This window comes from Synchiropus splendidus, chromosome 6 (genome assembly GCF_027744825.2).
Source record: "Synchiropus splendidus isolate RoL2022-P1 chromosome 6, RoL_Sspl_1.0, whole genome shotgun sequence".
In the NCBI taxonomy this organism is placed as follows: domain Eukaryota; kingdom Metazoa; phylum Chordata; class Actinopteri; order Syngnathiformes; family Callionymidae; genus Synchiropus; species Synchiropus splendidus.
Genome location: NC_071339.1, coordinates 13,952,231 through 13,964,507, shown reverse-complemented (window position 1 = coordinate 13,964,507; position 12,277 = coordinate 13,952,231). Strand labels below are relative to the sequence as shown.

At 44.5% G+C, this 12,277-nt stretch overlaps 1 protein-coding gene across 3 annotated transcripts in view; it reads left to right on the top strand.

Moving 5' to 3' along the window:
* kcnab2a (potassium voltage-gated channel subfamily A regulatory beta subunit 2a) overlaps positions 1 to 12,277 on the top strand; it is a 78,584-nt gene that overhangs the window by 33,171 nt on the left and 33,136 nt on the right. The window contains exon 1 of one of the 3 annotated variants that reach the window (XM_053868989.1): positions 33 to 403. The exons of the other annotated variants lie outside the window; for them this stretch is intronic. Coding sequence (XP_053724964.1) covers positions 33 to 403 — 371 coding nt within the window. Of the gene's footprint in view, positions 1 to 32; positions 404 to 12,277 lie in introns of those variants that run through there. 3 annotated transcript variants of the gene reach the window in all.

Below are 12,277 nucleotides of genomic sequence, written 5' to 3'. Positions count from 1 at the left end.
AGAACACTTGGAAGACTACTGGGGCAGGTGGCATGTTCGCGGGTGGGTATGCCGGGGGCCCAGCTGGGCCTCCGGGCAGGCGCAAATCCAGTTACTGTCCTCCTGAAACCCTGCAGATCCCCAAACCTCCAGCGCCAAGCAGTGGGGTTCGGAAGAGTAGCAGCAGTGGGAGCAGCAAGATGTTGTCTATGACGTACAGTGAGAGCATCCGGAGCGGGATCAACCGCTACCATTCGGACCAAGGACTCAATCAGCCCCCGGCAAGGCCGACCGACCAGACTGAGCTGCAGAGGCTCCGGGAGCAGAGAGTGGCAGCTCAGATTAAGAACATGGAAGATTTCCTGAAGATGAACGGCCTGGCTCTGGAGGAGTGTGTCTCCTTTAAGACAGGCATGAAGTACAGGTAAGACGGGGACCAGAATGGAGCCAAGTCCCAACACTGGAGGATTCTCATGCTCCTATTTGAGGAGTCACTCGTTTTCTGTTCACACTCAGAGAGTGAAGCCAGCTCCCATCAGTGTCTTGGCACCCCAGTGTTTTGTTCGAGCCATGTTTTTGTCTTGAATTAACAGACTCAGTGTACTTGATGTGGTGTTGTGGGCCTCATAACTTGGTATGAGCAACAGTAAAACATTTTCCTGGGAAAATATGAAGAAGTCAGAGTATTGTCCAGTTTCCTTCTTCTCTTTTTTGCCAGTGAATTCTGTTAGACTGAATCGCAGGACTATTTTTAAGATACGTTTTTTTGTCTTTTCCTACCATCTCTGAATTAACAATTTATGAGATTATGGTTATATACCAGGGAATGTCAAATTTGAAACTATTTCTACTATTTCTCTTGTTATTTTGAGGACTGTCTTGACCTCTGTGGTCTGCGTGTTATCAGAGGGTTAGTCTTTCATTGTGACACAGTGGCTTTTGTCTTGTCAAAGATCAGTGACTGTAATGCAGCTGCACGTCTGCGGTTACCACCTCTATAGAGCTGAACTGTCACCTGGACGCAGTGTTGTGTGTCATCTCTCTTCGCACATGGTTACCTGAGTGTTGGCCAAAGCTCAGCGACTGGACCATGACAGGGCGAGGGGTCGTTGTGAGACTCTGAGCGTCGTGTTGCACAGCATCTGTGGGTCAGAGCTCTAACTGAATGAGAAATATAGTGAGACACTTTCTCAATGTTAAAATTAATTTGCTCAAAGAAGCCTTGTCCATCCATCCAGCCATGCATCCATCTGGCAGGCCTGGTAATAAAAGGCTTTCATGACTAGATGACATGGCATGATCATGTCTAAAATGGTATTTAAGTCTGATGCTACTGGAAGTGTATGTACTAGCAACACAATAGGCTTGTGTTAGGGAATCCTGAATATAACTGACTGGAGAGAAGACTTTACTGACACACTTGCCCAAGTGAAATGCTGTCAGAGATTCAGGAGTGGGCTTCCCAGCATTGATAGGACTTTTGCCTCCCTCATGTTTCTGCTGAACGTTAGCAGATCCTTTATCTTAAGCTGTTGCAGTCTCAGTTGAAGGTTGAAAGGCTTCATTTCTTGTTCCACACCCCAGGATACCCGTACCGTAGGGACTGGGTCTGTCTGTGTGGTGCGGAGAAGCGTGGCTTGGAGTTGAGAGTTCGGATTCGGCTGCCACACCCAGCAGGTAGTGCGACAATATGTGGGTCATTTGGTGACCTCATTTGTTTATGATCACGGCCCTTGAGGGAAAAGCACTCCCAAGTTCACATTATGACTACAATACAAAAGCATTCAACCTGTTTGAGTCACAACTAGGGATGCAACTAACCATTATTTTCGTGGTCGACTAATCTATTCATTACTTTTTTGATCAGTCGACTAATTGCAATTACCTTTGTTTGGACCTATTTCGAATTTATGTTCAACCTAAAGTTGCTTAAATCATCTTGCTGTGATAGTCAGACACTATAGATTATTAAGCAAGTATATTAAAATAATGACACATAATCCAGGAACATGTATTAACCCTGTTGACAGAGAGCTCCAGTTCTTTAAAATGGAGGTCTTTATTGGTCCTTGAGAAGAATTTAAAATCATCAATAATCATATATGTATCTAATATAAAATATGTGATCAACATCTACATCAAAAGAGAAAATGATGTGTTCAGTGAAGCACCCTACTTCAGTTCTGGTTACCAACCAACATGCTAGCTGTTCGCTGGAGGGTGTGTGGCGTCACAGACCAAACACGGAACTCTCTTCCATCATTCTCCCATGGTGTCATAGGGGTTTGCTCGTCCTTGAGACGTGTTATCTTCACAAACAAAACAAAGCCACACTTTTGAACACTACGACCCGTCGCCGCTTAAACTCCTCCGTGACTGTGACTGAGGCGGTCAGTCGGAGGTGGTGATGCGGAGCAATAGGCGCACAGCGACGGTGGCCAGTTGGAGTCGGACCTCAGTCTGCAACCAATTAAAGGAACAGAAATGAACATATCTTAATGAGCCCAGAGAATGTGATGTTTTCTCTCTGCTTCTGAATAACACAGATTTTGACGTCGACAAATTTTCGTTATCTACGTTATCGATGACGTCAACTGATCGTTGCGGCCCTACTCACAACTTTAGGTTTTTGGCCCCTCAGTGATTGGATAAGAGTGTGACACACACCACCGGAGATGATTAGTGCCACCATTAAAAGAAGCCCAACATATTTGTTCTCCTGCAGGAACATCATGTTGAGAGTCCCGAGGCGTCATCATGACAACATATAGATTGATTGCAGGTGGCTGAACTGCATGAGGACTCTGAACGTTTCCTCACTCAAGTGTGATTAAGATAATTAACTGGTGTCGGTTTACCGCTCCAGTGTTGGCCTGTCTCACTGCCACCGTCAGCCCACGCATGGATCGCCGTTTCCTGCAGTGCTGTCATTAGAGTGGGTTCCTTTCGGGTCAGTCCTTGAAGTACACTGCCACGTACACTCATCTTTATTTCAGGTGTGTGTGGAGAGAGAGGGGCTGGTGTTACAGCAGAAGATCACGCTGTCAGCAGTGCAGCTCCAGCCAAACACCAACTTAACATTAAAACACCACACAATGAATGAGCACATACATGACGTGAGACGGGCCGCCGGTGTTGAAACACCACTCACAGGAGCAAACTTCTCTGAGCTGGGAAGGTCAAGGATGAGAGACAGGAAGTGGTGCCTCTCCTGCTGTATAGATTTCTATAATGGCACGACTCTAATGGACGTGGTAATGACCTCTGCTCAGCCACTCGCACGCTCCGCTGCCGTGCGGAGCTTGACCAGGTTTCTCTTTGCTCCCTTTGGTATTTCTTGTTCAATTCAATGGCTTTAAGTGTGTCTTGAGTAAGTCACATTTTAGGTTCACCAGGTCCAGGTTTCATGTAATTTCATGTAAAAGAAAGCAACATCCATCTGTTCATCTTCGTGTGAGGATGCTGAACCCATTGAGATAAATAATAGAATAATAGTTATACTTCATTTGTTTTATTTCAGGGATAAATGTTTACTTTCATCTTTCTAAGGTGTTGTTGTCCTGGCATCTGTGAGGCTGAATACAGCTGTCTTCATCTTCATCCTTTTAAATGATTTGGATGGGCTAAAAAACCCACTTTGTTATTTGGTTTGAACAGCTTTGAAAATTAAATAACCATGCATCATTTGGCAGCAAGACAGTCACATCCGGTGACATTTTTGTTTGAGGCCAACAGAAGGTTATTTTTCATCTGAGCCAACAATTCAAGGACAAAACAACCTGCAGATGTTCAGAAAATATGTCCTGGCTACTGCGTGTTGCTCACTCTCATTGTAGTCCTTTGGAATACTGTATTGGGATCGAGTCGAGTTGCTGTAAATTTAGAACAGTTTCGACGTTTCGACTGTTTGCCCACTAGATGGCGGTAAATACGCGGTTGTACGTCAGTGACGCTTGGTATTTCACGCTGATCGAGTGACAGAAGTTGGAACGCTGCCTCGTCAATGAAGTTGGCAGGATGAAGATGATAATGATCCATAAACTCTTTTGCCTATTCACTTAGATATTTAGTTTTCTGCTGCCAATTTACACGCGGCAGAGGATCGGATCGAAAGACATGTAAAGTTGTTACCTTGTTGTTGTTGAACCTCATAAATCAAAGCGTTTTTGTTTGAAATAACCTCCATTACGAATCACAACATTGAGTCAGTCCTCTTCTATGAATTATTATTTTATTAATTCTGTGACAACTGATACATTTATGAGGCTATTTAAACTCTGGGCCACACTAGAAATTATTAGACTCTGGCTCACTATAGGTGAATGAATGGCTTGAAGTCACGTGGTCTCGCTTTAACGCCAGTATCTGATGACGTCGCTTTACCTCGATGGCCAGCTGTAAATGGACGGTCTGCCACTAGATGGCGGTACGCTCTCACAGGTGCCTATGACGTAGAAAGCGTGTAGTTCACTAGGTAAAAGTGTTGTAGTTGTATTATCAGTGTGATTCGTAGTGTTTAGTTTCTCCTCTGACACTCACCTCCTCAGCATCTGGTACAATGCTCAGCATCAGATACACTGAATGGAGCGACGTGTGTGAGTGTGTCTACGTGGTGATGTGTTTCTTTTAAACCCGACCCATAGTGTGAGGTTTGTATCCTGTTTTTCAGCGGTGATCCGCCTCCAGTTTGTCATGCGGCGGCGGTAAATCTGCGTTTCCCCTCTGAGGAGTGACAGATGATGTGCAGCTATAGATTGGGTTTCCTTGGGTGAGCTATCTCTGTCTGGACTCGTGTGGCAGCTTGTCAGAGTGGACGGGTTGGATGGTCGTGCGGCTGAGGTGGCAGTCGCCTCTTGTCGAGAAACACCATTTGGTTCCAGGTGAAGGTTGATTCGCATGCAGTGTTCCCCTTTGTATGATGATGGGGTTTCAAAACAAGTGACAAGTGAGTTTGATGGCCCCGCAGGGTCACATATGTCCTGCTGAATGAACTTTAATGTGGAATATAGGACATTATTTGGATCGTTAATGGTTTGTTTTTGGGAGATAGTGCTGAGTCACCATATTTATTGTACGCCTGGTGCTGGGAAACCATCAAATTTTGTTGTGATCTCTGGATACTGCCAGTATATATATGACGCATATCATTAACTGTACTATTTGCCTTGTTTTTTGCGACATGACTCATTGTTGTGTTGCTATGGTAATTGTAGCTCGGATGTTTTTATATATTGAACAAGATAGGAAAAGGCCCAGGGGCCACGCACAACCAGTTGTGTGTGATTATCGGCCCCTGTGTGAAAACTGAGCGTATAAAACCTTACTTTGTCCAGTCCATAAATTGATACTTTTGTTTCTTTCTTTTCACAGAATAATTGATAATACATTTTAACCTAATATTTTTAGTGCTTAATCTTGTTTCCTGTATTTAGTTTTCCACATGTCCTTTTAAAACGTGTTACTTAACATACTTAACATAACAACTTAACATACAATACGTGTAACTTAACATGCTGTATAAATATTTTGTAAATATTATCTTCTTTGGCTTCTTGATTGACGCATCGCATACAATTCTGCCAGTATTTCCTCTTACACGATGCTCTATTATTAATTCAATATGCTTTCAATTTGAAGTTCATTGAAACGGCCCTCATATCTAAAGGAGAAGTTATTTCACCTTAGAGTGTCTGGTTTGTCTGCTCTCACATCAGGGTTACTAGTTTGTGTGTGCTGCCGATACAGTTGTGTCATCGTGCCTGGTTGTGTCGGGGGTGTGTTTGGTTGGAGGAGCTGCAGGGGGTTGGGGTCTGCGCATGAGAATCGCTGCGGTGACAGCGGGTAGGAGGCTAGTTTTCCTGTCTGAGGTGCTTTCAGACACTAACTTTCTGCATGGCCTCGGCTTAACAGCGCCCAGCCCGTGCTCCTCTTTCTGTCAGTTTTCATCACTCAGTGTGTGTCAATGGCATTCAGAAATGTGATTGACCTTTCTGTTAATTTGGGATTATGCATTCCATTTCAGTTGGCATTGGTCATCATCGAGCTTCGTGGCTGACCCCGAGGATCAAGTCAGACTGCCTGCTGCACCAGCATGCATTAGTGTGTCAGTTTTATTTCTGTGCATATTGTGAGTGGGTTAATGTTCCTCGCTCTTTTTGTGATTCCACTGTGTCCGGTCTGAGCGCGAGTATACACCCTGGGCGAGAACACCATACCACAGTGGTTTGGACCTGACCTCGCAGGCTCGTGGGAGGATTTACATTTGTTGGGTTTGCAAATGAGATTTAGTGACCTCAAGCTGCTTTTGAAGGGAATGTAGCGTAAAAATGGAGACTTATTCCATATTTCTTCAACTGCTCACCACTTCAGCTGGTGCCGTGATTCAGTCCCAGTGGTTTCAGCATCACCTCGGCCAGGATCAGCAACTTTTACAATCAAAAGAGCCTTTTTGTTCCCTTTCCCATTTAAGAAAAACCAAAGAGCAAAGCATAATTCTGACTGTGTGCTTAAAAAAACGAAAACACATTTTGTATATTTTTAATGATGCAACAAGACAACTTAATACAAAGAAAAAAAGTTTATCATATATTGAAGTACTCTGGAAATGTTGAGTCCTTCCTGAGCAAGAACTGCATGTTGGAGATACACAAGTTTGGAAACAACTTCATTAGAAGGATTGATTTTTTTGGCTTCAGTCATGGTTCCACCGGCATTTAGCGGTATCCAGAATATGGTGGTCGTCTGAGGGAGTGATGAAGATGGGGGCGTGGCTTTTTTCCTCACACCGCCTCCCATGGTGGGGATCGGTGTGGCTTCCCAGGACAGGAGACAAAATTAAGGAGCACATTCATTCAGCGCTGTGTAATCTTACACTTTCTGCTCATTGTCTGACCCGACCCTATTATCTGAGCTCCATCCACGTTGAGCTCACCTTCTTGCTGCGAGTGATGCTGGGGAGGAAGATCTGTGATGGAAGCAGAAGTAAAAAGCCAGTGATCATCGGCTAGATATGGGGTTCCCTGTCCAGTGTTCTGTTCGTTAGACAGCATTATGGACAACTGGCTGGCTGCTCCTGCTGAGCCCCGTCCGTTGGGACTCTGCCATGTTCACTGGAGAATTATGAATTCCTGCGTTTTCTCTACACAGATGTGACATCTCTCACGCCTGCGTGTCCTTGGGCACTACTGGAATCTCGAGGATAATGATGGTCCTTTCATACAGCGATGTGAATGTATGCTCTGAATGGAAAAAGAAACAATTGAGGAAATGTGTTTTAATTGGATCCCGGCACTCTCAAGAGCGGGTCGGGGGGTGAAAAGTTTTAGCCCCGGGTCACCTTAAGCTGCTGGAAATGCATTACTTCAACTGTCAATCAATGCTGTCAATCTGTCTGACCTCAAATCACTTTACATTAAGTCTTTCACTTCACCAGCAGAAGACCATGCTCGCCATTTTAGTCATCGTAAACAGCAAGATACAAGATATGACAGAGGCCTTCCTGGTCCACGAAGAAGGCTCTTGCACTCAGCTCAACTGCATGGCTTTCCTCTGGGCACTCTGATTTCCTCCCAGGGAGTCCCCACCCCCACCTCCATCCTCCAGCTCCTGCGACCTGAAGCAACGTGATAATATCAAAATAAGAAATTGAAAATTTTCTCTTGGAATTTGGTTACTTCTCATGTGATCTGTTCAACTGAATGGATCAGATCCAATATATTTCTATCATCATGCAGTTATTTTTGTCTGTCTGATAGCGAACATTTGTTTGATCTGAGGCCACCACGATGCATGTACTAAGCACGAAGATGCTATTGTCAAAAGGACCGTAGTTGTCCCGTATTGAAATTCTGCGTAACGTCTGTGGTTAATGCTGAATTATACAGTCAAGTCTGTCATCTAAGTGAGCGTCTATGAAAGGGTCCAACAGATCCCTCTGAGGACTGCTGAGAGTGTACACTTCAGACACTTGCACTCAGATCTGGCTGAGTACCTTGCAGCGCTTTAGCTCTGCAGTTCATGTGCCAATGCAAGATGGATGGTTTACCCCAGACTTTGCCCCAGGGCGACTGACTGAAGGGACTGTGTGGGACATTTTGACTGTTGCTTCTGAAAGGGAATTTAGCCTTCCTCCTCTCTTCTTTTTAGAAAGCCCAGACCGTTCTTTGTGTTCAGTCCAGACCGGCTAAGTAGAATTGATTCAAAGCTCCAGCATCTATTTTTAGCGCCAGCGCTGCTGCTGCTGCGGGGCGGAATCTCTGCTCACGACAGTGGCATCGTACCTCCGCGGTCACAAGTTTGCTGTTGCATCCTGTGTCGGCGGGATGGGAACAGTCTGAGCTGCACCGATCCTAACCTGGATTCTTGGAGCAGCTTTATTAAAAACTCACCGCCTGGTGTTGTACGGAAGGAAAGGAAACTGCTGGTCTTCATCCTCAACTTGACATTTCACTCATTTTCTTCCCCCGTGAAGCATTAGGGAGATCTGCAAGAGTGACCTCAACTGTGGACATTTGGACTGGTCGAGGGCCCAACTGCTCTAGTTCTTTTGTGAGGACAGCAAGAAAAAGCACTCATGCTGTTGTTACACCACTGTTTTTGCGTCATGTCAGCTGCAGTCGTGATCAAACACTCTCATGCTGCTGTATATGTACAGTCTTCTCCCTCCTCCCCCACACACTGAAGTATCAGCTCAGCAATCTGCATTCATTCACCGTGATTGAGTGTCTGAGAGGGGGAACAGCAGCACACTAGATTTTCGGATAACTGCAAATCAGAAGCTTAATCAAATGGAGGAGGTCATGGCTCCTACATGAGATGGATTTGTTCACCTCTGCCTGTAGCCAAAAACCTTTAGACTCACATCACTTAGTTTGACATTCATACTGTGAAACTGCACCAGGTGAAACAATGAATTACCACTGTCACCCAGTGAGCGTGAGGCTTGTCTCTGAGCTCAGGTTTTGAGTTGGAGCAGGTTTTGGATTCAAAAAGTTTTGACTTCATTTTGAAAATCTCTCAGAAGAGGACTCAGTTTTGTTAGTCTGCGGGCAAGCAAACACGTAGGGTTTCTAAAGTCTCTTGCTTTTCGAATAAAGAAATTGGTAACCGTGGAAAATTTTAATGACTAGTTGCTTTCATTAGAATCAATAAGAGGTATTCTGACTTTTGCTGTATTTATTGTTTGTTTTATCAAACAGCCCTGCTGTTCACACCTTACATAAACGTTGGCTATTTTCGCCACTTACTTACTTCGTTCTTTGAATGCTCGTCCATCAGTCCGCTCAAATTAACTCCACGAAGGAGTCATGTGATCCGGGACAAAATGTTTCTACTACGGTAGCGCTGAGAACAGAAGTCCAGATAAAAGTGAACTTCAAAGAGCATCATGATGGAAGTGAAACCATTTGTGAAGTCGGACTGGGGCTCTGAGTTTGTTTGAGGGCTGGAAGGGAAATGTCTGCAGTGCAGCGGGATTAGAACGTGGACACATGTCTACTACATTTTAACCATGTTTTTCATGATACAGTAAAATCCAATTCTCACTGACACCAAATTAAATGATCACCTATGTTTAAGACAATATTGATTCACTTCATCAATGCACTTAAAGTCATGATACTTAATGGTGCGAGGATGCATGAAGTAAATGCTTGGACATGTTATTTTACCCAGAGTTCAATGCGAGTTCATTGAAGCATCGACCACTGGTTGGCAGCGAGTGGTCCATTCAGCACCTTGTCATAGACAACGGGATTGCGCTCCATCTTTGTGGGGTCCGCTCACTGACATAATCCTTTCCTCAGCCTCACGTACTAAGACTCTGAACCCAACTGAAACCTTATTATAATGACCTAGCTGTTTGGAAGACTTCATCATCAAATTCAGTCTTAACCTTGTGGAGTCTAGCCAAATGGCCCCACAAGGATGAACAAGCACACCCAGGAACATGCGCATGCTAGTGCCTCCCTTCATTGTTGATCAATGGGATTTCTCATCTTTATGCTTGACACATACAAGTGGCATTCGTCCTGTCGCCAATGTTTTCTATATTCAACCCAAAATGAAGACGGAGAATATGGCTGTTGTTTCATATTAAGTCAGCGGAAGTGTGACGGTATGGTTTATTGGATTTGGATTATTTATTCATCTCTGCTGCCATATTTGGGTTCAGCTTCCAGCCTCTGCAGTATTGTATTAGTCATCGTAATCGTCAATGTGATATTGCTCTCACGACTTTACCTAGGACATGTTGGCGCATAATTCTCCGTGTTCTCCCCAACCCATCCTCACTACCACGGCGGGCGTTGTACATTGAGGCTGGGAAAGTGGGCTTTTGCGTCCTATACAGATGCCAAACGTAGCCTTGAGCAGTGCATGTTGACACATTGGTGTTTCAATGGACTGAAAACCATTAGCATTACGTGGCTCTCCTCCTTTGAGGGGCTTTAAATACCAATTGACACGGTAAGTGGAGAACAAAAGCACCATCCTGCGACTTACCGAACCCCTACCTCTGTCTTTCTTTTAAGTGACATGCCTCGGAACATGTGCTTCAGTAGAAAATGTACTGCGTCAACATGCAAGACTGAAAGCTGCCTTTTTCGTCAGCAAAGACACAAAAGTCCACTCTCCCAATGCCAACGTATTACACGATGGGGGAGTGTCCTACGCTGGGGTTTTGTCATTATTTTTTTTGAACAACAAATGATGTCACAAGTCATTCTACAGATACATGCGATTATTTTTGTTTTTGTTAGTGCATCAACCAGTCAAATGGGATTGTTAAATGAGATTTTTTTAAACTTTTTTTCTGATTCATGTTGACGGTGCATGTGATCATTTCTTCTCTGTCTATTGTTTATTACAGTGGAGACGTCTGTGATGTCAGAGCGGCAGAGTGATGGAGTCTTTGGGCTGATGTGTCCCTGTATTGATTACTGGACTGGCCATTGCTCATTGATCCATAAATGCGTAGGTTTTCAGACTCACATAAATCAGTAGCTTGACAACGAACATTGTATCAGCTTGTGATTACAAGAAACCAGTCACCACTCTCACACTTTATTTTACATCCTACTGTCAGTGAATGTGAGGCGTTCCACCTGTTATTATGGGAGCTATAGTCACTGATGTAGAATGGTTTTTGTGAGATTTTTGTTTATGTAGATTAATGATTATCAACCTTCTGGACACTGGTGGCTATTTGAAGCGCTAAAAGGTTGTCATTGACTGCAGCACAGTGATTCCTGCAGTTCAAGTATCTTGTTCATGAGTGAGGGAAGCAGGACTGACGGATTAGCCCAGGTGTCTCAAGCTGATCCACAAAGGGCCACAGTGGGTACCGGTTTTCATTCCAAATAATAAAGAGGATGCTTTTTACCAAACAGGTGCCTGAAGACTGTCAGTCAGGTGCTGCTTGTTTCAGCTGACAGAAATCTGCTCCCACTGAGGCTCTCTCATGACCGGATTGATGATGTTGAGATGACTCCTGCAAAAAGAACTAGAGGAGGGTGAGGAGCCACCATACAGGTGGTGTTAGAAAAGGAAGTTAGTTTTGTGCGTCATAAACGTAGTGCCGCAGTAAAGTGCCGTCCACCCCTCCTCTGGAATCTTTAGTACACAGGCAGACACAGGCATTCAGCTGCAGCATTATCACTGCTGAGATGTTCTTGTGTAACTGGCTCAAATGTTACTGCATAGCCCTGGTGAATGTTCCAGATTGCTTGATAATTACATATAATTATGTGTGTCCTTTCCATGTGATGGCTGCAGGGGTCCGCAGCAAAAGTGGCGTCACGCTTTTGGTGCATCTTAGTCCTGAACCCAGAAGTACTGAGACTGCTTTTTGTCTGCCAATATTGTGTCTTGGTTTAAATGTTAAACCTAAAACACTCGCAGCGGTCACAGCTTCCTATCACGCCCAGATTCTCCCTGATGACAGTTCGCTCAGTGCAGACAGTTGGGCTCTCTATGTCGAAAGACCAACCAGTCCAATGTTGTTTTTCTTCTCAAGAAAATGCTTCCAAATAAACCCATATTGACCGGCTCCAACCTATGATCTGTCCGCGACACCTAACGGCTGTGACTTTAACCCAGGAGCTGTCTGGGTGTTGAGATTGCTTTCATGGTGGAACATTGGCCGACAAGCGCAGCTTGCCGCTCCGTTGTCTCGCTCGTCTGCTCCCTGGACACTTGGTGAAATTGAAATCAGATTTCAGCTGAATTAAAGACCCTTTTCTGTCAAGGCTCTATTTTGAATTACAGGGAGCAAAAGGTCACAGTTTCAAGAATAGGCGTG